At 47.5% G+C, this 18,448-nt stretch overlaps 1 protein-coding gene across 1 annotated transcript in view; it reads left to right on the plus strand.

Moving 5' to 3' along the window:
• Positions 1–9,096, plus strand: part of PLA2G4E (phospholipase A2 group IVE) — a 34,773-nt gene extending 25,677 nt beyond the window's left edge. Inside the window, exons 14-20 of the mRNA XM_014734077.2 lie at positions 1,005–1,119; positions 1,659–1,796; positions 3,243–3,350; positions 3,920–4,123; positions 4,969–5,135; positions 6,356–6,539; positions 6,997–9,096. Coding sequence (XP_014589563.1) covers positions 1,005–1,119; positions 1,659–1,796; positions 3,243–3,350; positions 3,920–4,123; positions 4,969–5,135; positions 6,356–6,539; positions 6,997–7,217 — 1,137 coding nt within the window. The 3' untranslated portion in view covers positions 7,218–9,096. The remainder of the gene's footprint in view (positions 1–1,004; positions 1,120–1,658; positions 1,797–3,242; positions 3,351–3,919; positions 4,124–4,968; positions 5,136–6,355; positions 6,540–6,996) is intronic.
• The last annotated feature ends 9,352 nt before the right edge of the window (positions 9,097–18,448 follow it).

An 18,448-nucleotide genomic window follows, 5' to 3' on the forward strand; every position in this document is an offset into this window, starting at 1 on the left:
AATACGTGGCAGTTCATATTTCTAACAGTAGTTTGTGCCCCATGTGATGAGGGGAAACGCACCAAGGTGTTGCCTGAGTGTTGCTGGGGTTTGGGGGGTGGGGGGAGGGGCACCAAGGTTCCTGGGAAAACAAGACTAGGTTTGACGTTAGGGAGCCTCTGCTCTTCCCCTCTGGCCACAGCAGGAACATTTCCCTTACACCCCCTTGACATGAGTGTGGACTGGGCTCTTTCCTGAGTGGGCAACTTCCCCTACTTCCAGGGTAGTCAGCTCTGTGGTGCCCATATCTCTGGGCCCAGTTATGACAGATGCCCTGTTTGCCTTTCAAGGGAGACCCAAGAGTCGTTTGGCCCACACACATGTTTGCCATCCCACACAGGTTCTGTGGCCTTCACACACTTGGGCGGGCTCCAGCCTGGGCCTCTAAGACCTCAGTTGGCCTTGTCTACACTGGCCAGATCACTTTGCGAGGTGGCCTGTGGCCCCAGGTTGACTTGCAGGGCCCCACTCGGATTATTATGAACAGTGCTCTAGCGATGGAGAGGGACCTTGGCTGCCATATGGTGCCAAGTTTCCAAGTCTTTTGTTTAAAAAAAAAAAAGCTTTCTTTTCCCCAAACAAACAAATTTTATGAGGGAGCCCAACATGCAAAGCTGATAAGAAAAATGGAGCCGCTCCAGTTGAGGTTGAGGGGGGTGGAAGATGATGGGGATGAAAAGGCGCGGTGTTGCCTCTTCCACCTCTACCTTTTCATTCCTTGGTGCCCAAGACACCAGGAAAACCCTGGGACTTTGAGGGACGGTCCAAAACTGCAGATCCAGTCCCAGCCCTGTGCACGTGTCTGGGGTGGTGAACAGCCCAAGGAGAGTGAACATTCTAAGGGTACATTTTAAGAGCAAGTGTGACTGATCGGCTCGGGAGCCAGGAAATGGGCTGCTGGAGGTCCGCACTGTCCCCAGGCTGCTCGTCTGCTTCTTCCCCTTAACTATTTCATCTCCCCACAGAGAAATGAATGCAAACTGTCAGACCAGCGTGCTGCTTTGTGCCAGGGCCAGAACCCCCTGCCCATCTACCTCACCATCAATGTCAAGGATGATGTAAGCAACCAGGATTTCAGAGGTAACACTGGTGGCTAGCAGTTTGCGAGGGGGTCCCTTCTCAGCAGGCAAAGGCACCCAGCACACACCCCCACCACACCTTTGCCAACCTCCACATCGAAAGACTGTAGTGACAGCTGAAGAAATCAACTTTGCTACCCTCTACAGCCCTGCTGCCTGGGTGGGGTGGACGGGCAGTGGTTTCATGGCTTGCCGGGGCAGGCGTTTGATGGGACACGGGTAACAAAGTTGGGAAGAGAACAGGTACTAGATATTTCTTAGCTGCCCAGAGGGAGGGACTCTAGAGACCTGCCCTGCTTCGGAGTCAGTCTTGGTCCCCGTTTATCCGGTTTTGAGGAGCAAATGAACCGCGCAGGTTGCAAAGCTGAATCTTGCCCGGCCAGCAGAAGCCGTCCGCGGGCGCCCCCATGCACCCTGCGGGGGAACTGCGGCCTTGCTGTCGCAGGCTTGCCAAGGCTGGGGAGCCAGGGCCGTGGTGAGCGGAGAGGGCGGGGCTGTCCCGGCCTGAGACTGACAAGCTGCCCGCTGCTTCGTGTGTAGAGTGGTGCGAGTTCTCCCCCTACGAGGTGGGCCTGCAGAAATACGGGGCCTTCATCCCCACCGAGCTCTTTGGCTCCGAGTTCTTCATGGGACGGCTGATGAAGAGGATCCCAGAGTCGCGGATGTGCTACATGCTAGGTGACTTGGCCAGGGGAGGCCCCTGGGCACCCGCCCCATGCTGGGCAGGCCCCACCTTTAAATTAAAAGAATGACCGGGAGACAGGCTCTGTTCCCCCAGGATCTTGTCCCATGTGCTGGGGCTGGTCTGGGGTACCCCTTGAGCATGTGACCCTCCTGGCGTTTGCCAGCATCCCCTCATCCCAGGAGAGGCTCCCGAATCTACCCTGAGATTGGTCTCCCAGACTGTCCTGATCTCCCTGTGACCCTTTGTGCCCAGAAGGACCTGACAGGGGCCCCCAAGTCACTGGGGAAGAGAGGGGTCTTTCCCAACGTTCTGGTCTCCAGTGGTCTCCCTGGGGTCTGTTCAGAATTAGACTGGGAGTGGCAAGCTGGGATGGAAGCTTCAGAAACACCCACCTCCTCCCCCTTTGGCTCCAAGCGGCAGTGTGGCTGCTTCCAGGGGCCCATGGAGCCGCTGGGATCCAAGAGACTGGAGGGGAGCACAGGGTCAAGGCAAAGTCTCTGGGGAAGCCTGGCCCAGCTCACTTGCAACGCTCCCTGGTCCTCCAGAAGCTGGGTGCACTGAGGGCAGGGGCCTGGCTGTGACGGCCACTCCTACAGCTCTTCCCTTCAGAGTCTGAACTACACTCGTCAAAGAGCAACCTCATAAAACAGACCCATGTCTAGAGCCTCCACAACAGTTATGCCCTTATTTAACTTAGTTGTCTACACCCCCTCCCTTCCATCTATCCTAATCTAACCCATCCTAGAAGGTCCTACTCAAGCCCCATCTCTTCCTTGAAGCTGCCCAGAAGCCCCCAGCCCATCATGGCCTCTCCTTCCTCTGAACACCTGTGCTTTTGGGCATGTGGCTCAGAGACACTTGGGCTTGAACTCTGGCTCCTCATTTATTAGCTGTGTGAAGTTGGCCAAATTACCTAACCTCTCTGAGCCTCGGTTTTCTCATCTGCAAATTGGGCCTAAGAGTAAAACCAACCTTATAAAGGATCCAAATGGGTCAATGTATGTGAAAGATTTCATATGAGTATTATTAACGTGTTGCATTTTAAAATCATAACAATGACAGATAGCATTGCATCTATCAAGTGCTCACCACGTGCCAGCCACTGTCCTAAACTCATGTATTAACTGGTACAAGGGGTGGCGTCTGGACTTGAACCGGAAGCCTGCACTTGGCAGCATTAAGTCCCTGCATAAGGCTGTGCCTTTTATGCCTTCACACCCTCTCCCAGCTCTGAGAGGAGGTCAGAGAAGAGCTGAGGGCTGGAGATCATCAGTCTCCTGTGTCGAGCTGCCCTGTGGGGAGAGGGAAAACACAGTCTGTCCCACCCCCTGAGCAGCCTGACTTGGAGGGGGCATCAAGGCCAAGGCAGAACCAGTCAGTAATTGGGTGGGGCTGGGGGCTCTTGGGCAGAGCTGCTCACGTCTGGCTCTGCTCCCTAGGTTTGTGGAGCAGCATCTTCTCCCTGAACCTGCTTGATGCCTGGAATCTGTCCCACACCTCGGAGGAGTTTTTCTACAGGTGGACAAGGGAGAGAGTGCACGACATCGGTGGGTGACCCACTGGCTTCCCTTCTTGGTTGGGTGATGGGGGTGGATCGCAAACTGAGGACCAGCCACACATTCCAACATGGTCTCTGTGGCCCACAGAGATGGGAAGGCAGTTAGGGCTGGAAGGTCTTCCCTGCCTGGAGGGGAGGGTAATTCAGGTGGAGACACCTATGCCTACGCCCGGGCACAAGCTCAGGGGTCGGCTCTGGGCTGTCAGGAGGAGTGGATCCACTGTGCCGTAGGCTCGGCAGAGCTTCATGGTACCCAGGAGAGCTGATGGGGGTAGGGATCTATGAGGCCCAGTTAAAGGTCACTCTTCTAGACTCTATCCCCTCTGGAACCCCTCCTTACCTGTCGCCATCCCCGATCCACTACCCTGCCCCTGTTGCATCACTCACTTAGGTCCTCCTGGCTCCAATGCTGGGGCCTTGAGAACTAGGCAAGGAAGGTGTGAACTGCACTTGCAGAAGCTGACGCTTGGGTGCCTGGAAAGCATGGGATGCTTCACCTGTGCAATCTGGGTACCCCAGCTTTTGTGACCTGCCGTCCATCCTCCCTCTGCCCTGCAGAAGACGAGCCACTCCTGCCTGAAATCCCCAAATGTGATGAAAACATCCTGGACACCACGGTGGTGATCCCAGGGTCGTGGCTGTCCAACACATTCCGCAGCATCCTCACCCATCGGCCCTTCGTGTCTGAGTTCCACAACTTCCTGCGGGGGCTGCAGCTGCACACCGACTACCTCCAGAACACAGAGTTCTCCAGGTGGAAAGGTAACCCTGCCTGGCTGCTCCCTGAAGCTCACCTCTGTTTGGAGGAAGAAGCGGATGTCAAGGTTGTCATGGAGAAAGAATGTGACAGCTCCTCTGACCATGTTCATTGGGTCGAGTGGCAGACTCCCCCCAGAGTGTATTCCACATTTGTTGAGGCATTGAGCAGCGAGTGGAGTGGAGTGTGTATTTAATTAATTGAATCTCTACAAGTCTATGCAGAATGTACAGCAATCCCAGCAGGTAGAAGTTGGGGCCCTGATGGGGAGACGGGGTCCCCAACTTTCTTCAGTTGTGCTCTGGGGGCACCTTTTAATGTGAATGGTGCCCCTGGAGTTGGGCAGGGATGGCCTGGCTCAAGAACCCCCAAATGGTAAGTGGCAGAGGTGGGTCTTAAAGGTGGTCCTGCAGCTTCAACCCAGTGCCTCCTCCCCCCCCACTAAGGCTCTAAGTTTGACCAAGTTGAGGTACTTTATTTGGCCATGGCCTGCAAAAGGCTGCTTGAACCCAGCCTAAAAATCATCATCCTCACCAGCTGGGGCAGAAAGGGCAGTGGACTCCGGGCGCGGGGTGGTCTTACACCCCTGCCACCCCACAAGCTCTGTGGCTGAGTCAATGGGTTTTCTGTGCATGCTCCATGAGAGACTTGCTAAAACCCCAAGATAATGCTGTTCTTCATGAGCCCACCCAGAGGGTGGCCCGGTGTCCTGGCTGGAATGGGAGGGCTGAAGGCCCAGGCTGCGGGGAAGGAGCTCCGGGCAGGGCACTCCATGCCCACCAGGTGGTTCTGACCATCGCTGAGAGCAGGGCAGTGGGGCGTGATGGTAACCGGAAGCCTTGGCTTTCAGACACCGTGCTGGACGGTTTCCCAAACCAGCTGACGGCGTCTGTGAACCACCTGTGCCTGCTGGACACCGCGTTCTTCGTCAACTCCAGCTACCCGCCCCTCCTCCGGCCTGAGAGAAAAGTCGACCTCATCATCCATCTCAACTACTGTGCCGGATCCCAGACAAAGGTGAGTGAGGCGAAGAAAGGCTGTCCCTGAGCAGAGCCCTGAGCCTCTTCTGAGAGGCCACGGAATGAGCACCTCGAAGCTGGAAAACAAGAGAGCATGAGCTCCCCACGGGCTCCAGGACTTAGCGTCAGAGAAACTCCAGCCGCCCTGCCTGATGTGTGGTTAACGTCCAAACCTTGAGGGGCAGCCAGCTGGCCTTCATGTGCGACGGGGCCCGGGGTTTACGTAGACTCATTGAGTTAATTCCAATTTTATTCTTGCATCTGAGCATTTGCCGTATTTGGCAGTTCTTCAGCTGCAAAAAAAAAAAGTTTTAAAAAGTAACCTTAAGGGAGCCCAGACAATTCTAAAGTTTTATACCACTTCAAGAGCTTGTAATGTCCTATTTTCAAAATAATCACACTGTCCCCCCGCCCCCTGAGGAATATGACTCTCCATGTAATTACACTAAAAACCAGGACCAGAGATTTTCATTTATTTGTATTTATTTACTTTTGAAAAGTTCTGGAGTTTTAAGGGAAAGAAAATTGCTTTTTGGTCAACTTTAGTATAGTCCTGTCCTGGAGCAGGCAAAGGGGAGTGTAGACCGTTAAAGATGACCTAGTGATAATGACCTGTTTGTAAATGAGTGACAGCGTGCTTTCTTGCATTTGATCTCACTTGATCCTTATGCCGGCTCTTTGAGGCAGACAGTGCAACTGCTATTATTCCCATGTGATAGGTGAGGAAACTGAGACACAGAGAGAGTAAGTGGCTTGCTTAAGATCACACAGCTAGCGAGTGTGAAACGGGGTAGAACTGAGGGGTTATGACACTCGGAGTCCACTGCTCTTTCTGTTGCATCATATTTATAAAGATGCCTTTTCAGAGTCCTTTCCAGCTCTTTGTCAGTTCCAAAGCCCATGCATGTCCCACAGGAGCCTGGCCAGCCATAGCCATCACCTTCTCAGGCTGCCACCACATCCACCCAGGTCTGTGTCTGAGTGAAGCATCATTGAAAGGGCTTCTGTCTACTTTCCTTGGGGAAGGAGGCTGCAGTTGGACACACACCAACCTATTGCCTCAGGCCCTTTGTCCTGACCCAGCTTTGTCCTAAAAATAGCACCCATAGGCAGAGCAGTGGGAGCCCTGAGTGGTTAGCTGGGGAAATCAGGAAGCTGCGCTTCTTATCCACCCCTACCCCTCCGAATCCTCAAACCCATCCTCCTGTGCTATCCCAGCCCATGAAGCAGACCTGTGAGTACTGCACCGTGCAGAACATCCCCTTCCCCAAGTATGAGCTGCAGGAGGAGGAGGAGAAGCTCAAGGAGTGCTACCTTATGGAGAACCTGCAGGAACCTGATGTCCCCGTCGTGATTTTCTTCCCTCTCATCAACGACACCTTCCAGAAGTACAAGGCCCCAGGTAAGCCATCTCCGGGCTCCGTTCCCACCACCCGCTGGCCTTGGACTGAGTGCTCCCGTCCTTAGACGTGTATCGTCGTCTTATAGCACTAATGGGGGAGCCTGGCTCCGCTCCAGTCTGGGCCAACCTTGGCTTTGGCGAGAAAGAAAGGATTCCCACGCCCCCAGGTGCTGGCAACATCCAACTCTACCCTTTCAGTCCACATTTCCTGACCTCCAGCTATGCACATGGGGCTGTGTTGGTGTCAGGGCAGTCCTGAGATGGGCAAGCTGCGTGCCAGCCCTGAGGAGCTTGGAGGATGTGTGCACCTGTGCAGGTGTGAGTGTGCATGTGTGTGCACGTTTTCATGCAGGTGTGTGTGCCCATGTGGGCAGGGGCAGGCCCCGGGGAAAGATACACAAACAAGTCATTGCAACCTCACATGACAAGGGTCTATAGTGAGTCCTGCTGCCCCCAGGTGTGGAGCGAAACCCCGAGGAGCTGGAGCAGGGCCAGGTCGACATTTATGGCCCCAAAACTCCCTACGCCACCAAGGAGCTGACGTACACAGAGGCCGCCTTCGACAAGCTGGTGAAGCTCTCCGAGTACAACATCCTGAATAACAAGGACAGGCTCCTTCAGGCCTTGCGGCTGGCAGTGGAGAAGAAGAGACGCCTGAAGAGCCAGTGTCCCTCCTAAGTCCCCGGGAGCCTCCCCATCCTGTGTCTGCTTCCACCATCAGAGGCACGAGCCCTTCAGGGCTGACGGACTGCACAGCAGGCTCCGCGTTCTGGCAAGGGGTGCAGGCTGGCTGGCCCGGGCTTTCTATCAAAATCTAAAAATTGAAAAGAGTTGAGAGAGACAGGGAGAGAGAAAGAGATAAAGGAAAATAACAAGAAGATATATTGGGGTTTTAAACCCACTGGAATTTTTTAAACCTTTCCCTGGAGAGAAGGGGGTTCCATAGCTGCAGGCTTGCACACATGCTGAAAGTGGAGAATGAAAGCCTGGCCTGAGGGAGAGGCGGGTTCCCCAGAAACCTCAGACCCAGAACTGGAGCTCAGGGCCCTCCCCTCTGTGCTCCTCTCAGCCCCCTCGCTCGGAGGCTCGGGGAACGCACAAGAAGACCTGAGGAGCACTCAGGGTCCCCTGGAAAAATGCTTTAAATTTAAGGCAATTATATTCCTGTGATTTTTATAGGCAATTATATTTTGTGGTTTTTATTTTTATGAGTCAGGGTGTTAATAAGAAGTGTGATGCTAGAAGATCTAGATGGAGCATTAGAGATGTCCCCATCTCTTCAACAGCAAAGCCAAACAGGTGACAGCCTTCAGCGACCCCTCTTGAGCCATTCAGAGCCCAGGACTGGTGATCCTGTGGTCCCGCCTGAGGTTCTCCTCTGGCGAAATGCCAGGCAAAGCCCGAGTCTGCAGCTCAGGTTCACCAGGCCTGGGATGCAGCTCAGGGATGTCTGGGCAGGTAAAGGAGTCAGGCATCAGGTGGGTGATGCTGCCCAGGGCCGCCCACTCCAAGAGGCCGACGCTCCTCACCAACCTGCTCCAGGAGCACATCTCAGTTCTCATACGACCCTCCTCTCTGGTTTCCATATGGGATTATTTGTTTCTAAATGGGATTCCTCTTATTTATCATGTAAACACCACAGCCAGCACATCCCAACTCTTGGAGTCACCCTGAGAAAATGAAACTAGGAAGGATCAACCCAGAAAGCACTAGGTTAGCTCTGAGAAAGAGGCTCATCCTTAAAGATGGCTTCCAGATGAATCGCTGGGAAAGCCCTGGGACACAGAGGAGCCTAATCAAAGCGTCCAGCCCTCCCATCGGTCTGGGAACTTAACCAAAGAGCTGTGTAACCTGAGACATTGAGATGCCCAGGCTGATGGAAGGTGTGATCAGAAAGGCATGTGGTCCACATGAAGCCCAACAAACCTGGAAGACATGGCCCTCTTTCTGGGCCATGATGCTCCCTATGCGGTCCAGTGGTTGTTAGGAGACGAGTGATGACAGGTACCAAAGTTTAGAAAAATTGACCTCCAATTTATGTCCTCACCACTCAAAGTGTGGTGGGAAACTGGTTAGAAATGCAGAGCCTCAGGCCCCGCCCCAGCCATACCCAATTAGAGAATCAAAATCTCCATCTTAAGGAGATTCCCGCCTCCTCGCCACTGACCCCCCCAGGTGATGCCTATGCATATTACAGTTTGAGAGGTGTGGATTTCTGCCTCCCCCTCCCATAAGCTTGGAAAGTACGAATCTATCAACTCCCCTGAGGCGCCTATAACCTGGGCTTCTGGACCTGCAAAACTGGTCCCCACCCAGATAATGCTAACCTGGGATGCTACCCCTCCCCGCCACCGGAGCATCCAGCTGCCTCCACTTTGACATCTTTTCTTTCCATCTGCAACAAACAGGCTCTCCTTAAATTATCAGAGTGAGCCACGGCAAGACCTGTTTGTTGTAAGGTGAAGGCAGCCTTGCCTTGGGCTCATCAAAGTATGTAAGATGAGGTTTATAAAGTCATTGTATTTCTGAACACAGAATAAATGGCCATGTGGGTAAATGCTGTTGACTCAGCTGCTTTCGTTATCTGATGCTGCAAAACATGCATAACGCCTGCCTGCATCCCTCCTGGCTTCCCATAGGCCACTGCCAGAGGTGTGAGAAGGCCATTTCCATCCCATCCCTCCTCTCCTCCCCGGCTCCCTTTCCTCCTGGGGGGCCCCACCTTCCTGTGGTGGGGGGCTCCTCTGTTCTTATGAAGCCATGTCAGCAGCCCATGGAGCCCGGATCTTGCTGACCCAGGCCGTTGGAAACTCAGATGGTTTGCAGGAAGCCTTGATGGAGAGGAAGGAAGGGCAGCCAGCGGCAGCTGAGCGCCTCCTTGTACACAGCCGGCAGTAGGCGGCCTCTGCTTTCCAGGAACTTACATTGGGGTTGGAGAGAAGAACATGAAAAGATCTTTAGACGGACTTGAGAAGTTAGTGACAGCTTCTCAAACAATGCTGGTGATGTCACAGAGCAGGAGAGGAGCAAGGACCATAGCAGGTACAAGGACAAAGCATCATGAGCTCTGAGAAGGGCAAGGGTACAGCGTGCTGCAGAGGTCAGGGAGGCCCCCTCCTCAGGTTCCCTGCTCTCTGCCTGTAATGTGATTACACAGAAAAATTAAATGAAATTCCTTTCCCCTCAGTGGCCCTCCCTCCTTGCCTCCCCTTTCCTTCCCCAGAGGGCAGCCAGCACACCAGGGGCCACACAGCCCAGTCACCCCGTCCTGCAGTAGGTGTTTCCCCACACTTCTCTCCAAGGTCACCGGTGGCCTCCTAATTGCCAGAAACACTGAGCCTTTACAGGCCTTATCTGATTTGATTGTTCTCCGCATTTGGCACTGCTGACCACTCCCTCCTTCCTGAAACCCTCCCTTCCCGTGACTTCCTTGCCAACAGCAGTTGTCAATTCAGTTCCACTTGCAAAATTTATTGCCTTCCCACTATGTGCCAGTCACTGTGGTAGGCCCTGGGACAATAAAAAAAGATGAACAATTGACCCCACACTTCAAGGAGTTTCCTTCTGGTCCCATGTAGGAGGCCTAATCTGGAAACAGTCTTGCAATACAAAGAGAAAGTTCCAGGGTAGCTGTGTACACAAGGCACACACATAAGGGGCTGCCAACCCAGCCCTAAAGGGAAGGGGCCATGTTTGCTGGACACCTTCTGTCCTGGATTTCCTCCCACTTTCAAACCCCTCCCCTGTCCTCACTGCCCCTGCTCTCCTTTAATTGCTGGTATTCCTTGAGGGTCTCTCCTTAGCTCTCCCCACTTCTCACCCTATACGCTCCTTAAACAATCTCAGCTACACCCAGGACTTCACCTACTGCTTCTATTTGGAAAACTCTCAAACCCTTAGCTCTAGCCACGCCAATTTCCTAAGTTCTTGATTCATGTATTCAAATTCTATACCAGTTAGCATTACTTTTGCTACATAGCCAGAAAGATTTAAAATTGCAGTGGCTTAAACCAGATAGAAGACATTTCTCTATTTCTTATCAGAGACCCAGGCTCCTTTTAACACTTGCTTCTGCTATCCTCAAGTTTGCCTTCTGGTTCAATATGGCTGCTGGAGCTCCACCCATCATGAGCTCTTGCTGACTATGAAGACACCAAACCAGACCTCGTCTCCCTAGCTCTGGACTTATTTTCTGTGAAAGAAAACGAACTTCTATCTTAACAAGATAATAAAAATTACCAGCTGTTCCAGTAATGGACAACAAAACTCCCCAAAATATAATGGCATAAAATCAGCACCATTTGATTATGCACACAGATTCTGTGAGTCAGGCATGTGGAAAGGGCACAGCAAGAATGACTTTTATCTGCTCCATGTGTGGGGCCTCAGCTCAAATGACTTGAGCTACTGGGGAGGACTCAGAAAGCTGGAGCTGAAGGATCTAAGATGGCTCCTTCATTCACATGTCTGGTGCCTGGGCTGGAAAGGCTGGGAGGGATGAAGGACAGGCTCAGTCTGATCAACTGTCTATCAAAGCACCTTCATGTGGCCTCCCCGGCATGGTGATCTTGGGACAGTCAGTCTTCTTAAATGGAAGCCCAGGGCTCCAAGGGTGTGTGTTACACAGTGGCAGCTGCATGGCGTATTATGATCTAGCCTCAGAAGTCACATGGTATCGCTTGCACAGTCCTCTACTGGCAGAAGCATTCACAAGCCAGCCTGGATTCAAGTGGAGAAGACAAAGATCCTGTCTCTTGATAGGAGACGTGTCCAGAAAAATGTGTGGCCATGTTTTAAATCCCAGCTTGTGATAATTGAATCCTTAACGTTGACCTTCTCCCTCTTCCACTAAGCAAATGTCACGTTTTGGATTCTGTTACTGCAGACTCCATTTCTAGTAACAAATTCAGTATTAGATAGGAATTACTTTCATCTCTGACTCACAGAGACCTGACACATAGTGGCTTAAGTATAGTCATGTAAAAGAAGCCACAGGGAGGTAGTCCAAGGCTGGCATGGCACTTCCATGATTCATCAGGGTTCCTGCTCCTTCCAGCTCTGATTTACCATCCCTTGTGTAGTCCTTGGCCTCATTGTCCAAGATGAGTCCTTCAGCTCCAGCCATCATATCCATATCCCAGGCTTCAAGAGGGAAGAAGGTGAGAGAAAAATTGAACTCTTTTCTTTTTAAGGGAGACTTCCTGCAAGTCCCACTCATCCTTTAGGTCACATATCAGCAATCAGAACTTGGTCTGATGCTCACACCTAACTGCAGGGAGGCTGGAAAATTCTGTTTTCACCTGGGTGGCAGTGTGCCCAGAGTTCTGTTGCTGAAGAAGGACTATTTATAGGCAACTGGCAGTCTTGCTGTGAGTACCTACCAGATATCTCCATCTGTATGTCCTACAAGCTACATCTTGCAGTGGCAGCAGTGGCCCAGGTAAGTGGCCCCAGAGAAAGGAGAGGCGAGTCTGAGAGTGAAGAAGCCGTTTTCCAGGCCAAGTGCCTCCTCTAACCTCAGCATGTGTCTCCCCGGCTTTTAACCGCTCTGGAACTTAAGGTGCTCAGAGTAAGACGCGGGACTTGGTATACATTCAGAGCCAACACTGAACACCATCTAGAATGAAACTTGGGACCATCGAATTACCAAGAAGAAGGAGAAAAACCTTTCCACAAGAATTATAATTCAAACTTCCATATAGCAAAAAGTTGGGAGTCTTATTACCAAGATACTTATCTGCTGAATTACTCAATACAACAAATTTCCAGGCAACTAATGGCACTCCCTGTAGAACTGCCCGTCATAGGATTTAACCTGAAAAAACAGTTGGATTCAGATGAAAAGGTGACTGCAATTGAGATTGTTTAGTCTGAAGAAAGAAAACCAGGAGTATCACAACTTGCAAATAAATGCAGGATTACCCTCCCGGGGAGCATGGGTGGCTCTCGCACTCCACCCAGGACGGAACAGGAATGGAAAGCCGTCGCTGCAGCTGGATGAAGACGGAGAAGGAAGAAAAGCAAGACATGGTGGGGGATGCTCCACACCAGGCTCTTTCAAGATTTTCTTTTTTTTTTTAAGACAATAATTTTTTGTCTTCCTTAAAATTTTTTTCTGATTATAAACAAGAACAGGATTATTGTGTAAAATTGAAAACTGCTAATGCACATAAAGAAGGAAACTAAGATCATTTATCATTCCAAAACTCAGAGATCATTACTATTTGGGGGTTTGTCCTTCTCATCCTTTCCTTGGATACTTTCATTTTTTTTTTTTTTACAAAAGTACAAAAATCCCATACATTCATTTTTTTAGATTGTGGTAAAAAATACATAACATACAGTATATCATCTTAACCATTTTTAAGTGTACAGTCCTGCCGTGTTAATTATATTCACATTGTTGTACAATAGGTCTCCAGAACTTTTTCATTTTGCAAAACTCAAACGCTACACCCATTGAGCAATTCCCCATTTCCTCCTCCCCCAGCCCCTGGCAACCACCATTCTACTTTCTGTTTCTGTGAATCTGACAACTTTAGATACCTCATATAAGTGGAATCACACTATTTGTCTTTTTGTGCCTGGCTCATTTCACTTAGCATAATATTCTCAAGGTTCATCCAGGTTGTATCATGTGACAGGATGTCCTTCCTTTTCAAGGCTGAATAATTCAGTGTGTATATACCACATTTTGTTTATCTATTCATCTGTCAATGGACACTAGGGTTGCTTCCACCTCTTGACTATAGTGAATAGTACTGCTATGGACATGGGTGTGCAAATGTCTCTTAGAGACCCAACTTTCAATTCTGTTGCATATTTACCCAGAAGTGGGATTGCTGGATCCTATGGTAGTTCTATTTTTAATTTTTTGAGTAACTGCCATACTGTTTTCAATAGCAATAGCATGTATTCACTTCTGTAATCTGCCTTTTTTCCACTTAAAAAATATATTCTGAGCATTTTCCCAGGTCGTTAACATTCTTATATGACACAATTTTCAGAGACTGCATAGAAATCCATCATCTGCTTAACTAATCCTCCATGGGGAACATCTAATTACAGCTTTTCACTATTATAAATGAGATGCTGATAAACATTCTTTAGATAAAGCTTTACATTTATTATTTCCTCAGGATAAATTCCCTGAGTCAAGAAATATGAGTATTTCTAACAACTAATAAAGGTCTAATTAACATGCAATAAACTGCACATATTTAAAGGACACAATTTGATGAGTTTTGACAGATGAATACAGCTGTCAACCGTCACCACAATCAAGGTAATGATCAAATCCTTCACCCCCAAAAGTTTTCTCATGCCCCTTGTAATCCTTCCCCCCACTCCTCCCTTCCCCGGTCGGGTAGCAGGTGTATGCTTCACTTTTTAAGAAACTGCCAAACTGTTTTGCAAAGTAGTTGTACCATTTTACATTCCACTAGCAATGTAAGAGAGTTCCAGTTGCTCCATATTCTCACCGACAATTGCTATCATCTGTCTTCTTAATTTTAGACATTCTAGTAGGTATGCAGTAGTATCTCATTGTGATTTAAATTTGCATTTTCTTAACAATTAGTGATGCTGAACAGCTTTTCATGTGCTTATTTGCCACTCATACATCTTCTTTGGTAAAGTGTCTGTTCAAATATTTTTTCCATGTTTTAAATTGGATTGTCATTTTCTTATTATTGAGTTTTAAGAGGTCTTTATATATTCTGGATGCAAGTCCTTTATCAGATATGTGATTTGCAAATATATTCTACTAGTCTGTGCCTTGTCTTTTTATTCTTTTAACAGTATCTTTCAAAGGTCAGAAGTTCTTAATTTTGATGAAGTCCAACTTATTGATTTTTTCTTTCATGGATCATACTTTTGGTGTTATCTAAGAAACCTTTCCCTACACAGGGTCACAAAGATTTTCTCCTATGTTTTCTCCTAGAAGTTTTAAGTTTTACATTTAAGTCTATAATCATTTTTGAGTTAATTTTTATATACAGTGCAAGGTATGGATCAAAGTTCACATTTTCACATATGGCTATCCAATTGTTCTAGCATTATGGGTTGAAAACACTTTTCTTTATCCATTGAAGTGCCTTTGCGCTTTATCAAAAATCAATTGACTATATATGTGTGGGCCTATTTCTGGACTCTATTTGCTCCATTAATATATTAGTCTGTCTTTGCACCAATACGACACCATCCTGATTTCTGTAGCTTTACAATAAGTCTTGAAATTAGGTAGTGTAAGTTCTCCAACTTCATTATTTTTCAAAGTTGTCTTGATTATTTTAGGTCTTTTGCATTTACATATGAATTTTAGAATCAGCTTGTCAATTTCTAAAAACATAAAAGTCTGCTGGGATTGCACTAAACCTGTAAATCAGTTTGGAGAAAATTGACATCTTAACAATATGGAGTCTTCTGATCCATGAGCATGGTATATATCTCTGTTTATTTAGATCTTCTTTATTTCTCTCAGAAATGCTTTGTAGTTCTCAATGTATAGAACTTGTACATTTTTTATTAGATTTATCCCTAAGTGGTTCATGTTTTTGATGCTATTGCAAAAGATATCGATTTTTTACTTCACTGTCCAATTGCTCATTTCTAGTATATAAAAATATAGCTGGTTTTTGTATATGTAGCTTGTATCCAGCAACCTTGCTAAACTCACTTATTAGTCTTAATAGCTTTTTTGTAGATTACATATAATTTTCCACATAGATGATCATATCTTCTGCAAATAAAGACAGTTTTCCTTCTTCTATCCAATCCGGATTAACTTTTCTTTTTCTTGCCTTATTGTACTGGCTAGAATCTCTAGTGTGACATTAAATAGAAGTGGTAACAGTAGACATCTTTACCTTGTTCCTGATCTTAAAGGGAAAATATTCAGTCATTTCACCGTTAAGTTTGATGTTGCAGAAGCAGAAGTCTCAAATGTGCATTTTGAAGATTTTTGATAAGTATAGACTCCAGAAAACTGCCAATTTACACCATCTCCACCAATATATGAGAAGGTACCTTTTTCTACACCCTTGCCAACACTAGACATTGTATCAGAAAAATAAAAGTCTGCTGTTCTTAATGTTATCTATTTATTTTAAATTTGTGTTTCTTTATCAGTAGATGTCAGCATCATTTAATGTTTATTGGTCCATTGTATTTGTTTTATTAGTTGTCTATGTCCTCTGCTCACTTTTCTAATGGAGTATTCATTTCTTAATAATATTATAGTATCTTTTTAAAGATTTCATATCCTTAATTAAATATATCCACCATATATGTCTGTCAATATTTTTCCCAATTTGTCTTTTGCCTTTGTTTATGGATTTATTTGTTTTATATATATACTAGTTTTGACAGAATTTTTTTAGAGCAGTCTTATATTCACAGCAAAATTGAGCATAAAGTACAGAGAGCTCCCATGTACCCTCAACACACAGTCTCCCCACTATCAACACCCCACACTACCAACATCCAGAGTGGTACACTTGTTACAATCAATGAACCTAACCTATATTGACACATCATGATCACCCAAAATCTGTATTTTACATTTAGAGGTCACTCTTAGTTTTACACATTCTATGGGCTTGGACATGTATCCACCATTACATTATCATACAGAATCGTTTCGCTGCCCTATAAATCTTCTGTGCTCCTCCTGTGCCTCTCTCCCTCCTCCCTAACCCCTGGAAACCACTGATCTTTTTACTGCTTCTGTAGTTTTGCCTTTTCCAGAATGTCATATAATTGCAATCACACAGTATGTAGCCTTTTAAGGTTGTCTTCTTTCACTTAGTAATATGGATTAAGGTTCCTTCATGTCTTTTCATGACTTGATAGCTCATTTCTTTTTGGCACTGAATAATATCCCATTGTCTGGATGTACCACAGTTTATTTATCCATTCACCTAGCAAAGGACATCTTGGCTGCTTCCAAGTTTTGGCAATTATGAATAAAGCTGCTCTAAACATCTGTGTGCAGTTTTTGTGTAGACATAAGTTTTCATCTCATTTGGGTAAATACCAGGAAGTGCAATTTCTGGATATGGCAAGAGTATGTTTATATGGGTTTGTTTTTATATATTTTTAAAAACACATTGAAGCTTTTACTTTTTTGTGGATAAATCTATTAACCTTTTCTTTCATAATTTCTGCCTTTGGTTTTGATTAGAAAGGTTTTTTCCTTCCAAAAATGTTATAAATCTTCACTGTACCTTCTTCTAGTAGTTTATTTTTACATTTCAATCTTTTATTTTGACACGAGGCAGATATCTAACTTCATTTTCCCTTGGCTGTCTTTTCACTTCCCTAGTTACGTATAGCTTCCTCTAAATATTTGATCCACACAACAACCCCAAAGAAGTTCCCATTTTACAAACAAGGAAACTGAGGCAGAGAAGTAATTCATTGCATTTAAGGTCACGTAGCCACTAATTTATAGAGTCAGGACTCAAACCCAGGTTTTTTTGATGCCAAGTCCTGTTCTCTCTTCACCACAGCCTTGGTATTCAAAGTATGGTCCATGGACAAGTAGCAGTGGCAACACCTGGGAGCTTGTTAGAACTGTAGTCTTGGGTCCCACCCCATACCTACCGAATCAGAATCTGCATTTCTATCAAGTTTGAGAAGTACTGTTGTACACCACATTTCCCCAAAGTTAGGGTACATCAGAATCACCTGGGGCACTTGTTGAGCTCCATCCTTCCTCAATATTTTAACTCAGTAGGTCTGGGGTGATGACCAGAAATCTTTTTTTTTTTTTTTTTAAGATTGGCACCTGCGCTAACATCTGTTGCCAATCTTTTTGATGTTGTTTTTTTTCTTCTCCCCAAAGCACCCCCCCACCCCGCCCCGTACATAGTTGTACATTCTAGCTGTGAGTGCCTCTGGTTGTGCTATATGGGATGCCGCCTCAACATGACCTGATGAGCGGTGCCATATTGGCGCCCAGGATCCCAACCGGCGAAACCCTGAGCCACCAAAGCAGAGCGCACAAACTTAACCACTCGGCCACGGGCCGGCCCCTGAAATCTTCATTTTAACAAGCATCCCAGGTTATGCTAGTGCAGGTGGCCCTGTGGATCACACTTGAGAAATGCTCTAAAACCACTGAGAAATATTCTAAAACTCTAACCTAGGACACCAAAAGTGATGGCTGATTGTTTCTCTCAATCTCAATTTAGATGTGTCCTTTCAACCAGAAAAAAGAGGCAGCTAGGAGTCAACAATAGCTCTCTTAGATGTCCATATGGGGAAATTAGGTTGCAATAATGAGGACGATGACTAAATCTTCGATTTTACAGAAAATCAAATAAAGAAAACCAAGGGCAAACGGCCTTCAGACCATCCAGAATTCAGGGGAGGCAGCCTCGAGAAGTAGGAGAAGCATCTCCTCAAGCAGATTGCAGTCTACTTCTCCTACTTCAAATTCTATCAATTATGCTCGTGAGTCAAGACCTCTTCACCAATACAGTAAGGGTAATAATAACCTGCCAGGGGATAGAAAGAACCTGCCTGTCAACTTTCTGAACTTTCCTCCCCAGTTTCGACGTCCATAGGGTTGAGATGAGTAAACGATCCAGGAGGCTAAGCAGCCTCCGAAGACTCGTTTGTGCCAGCTCAGATTTGCCCGGAAGCCGACGCCACCTGGCCAGAGGTGGGGCCCCGGCGACCAATGGGGGGCCCTCCGATGACGAGTCAGCGCCACCCAATTGAAGAGGCACCCTCTCCCCAGCCGCGTCCTCCAGATGGACTCCAGCATCAATAATTCATGAAGAACCTGCTCTCCATTGGCTGACGCCTCCGCCCGCGCTGGCAGCGGCCCAATGAGGAAGGACAGGAGCGAGCCCTCCTGAATAGTGAACGAGCGCTCGTGACGTGGCGACCGGAGATTGGCT

This window comes from Equus caballus, chromosome 1 (assembly GCF_041296265.1).
Source record: "Equus caballus isolate H_3958 breed thoroughbred chromosome 1, TB-T2T, whole genome shotgun sequence".
Taxonomy (NCBI): Eukaryota; Metazoa; Chordata; class Mammalia; order Perissodactyla; family Equidae; genus Equus; species Equus caballus.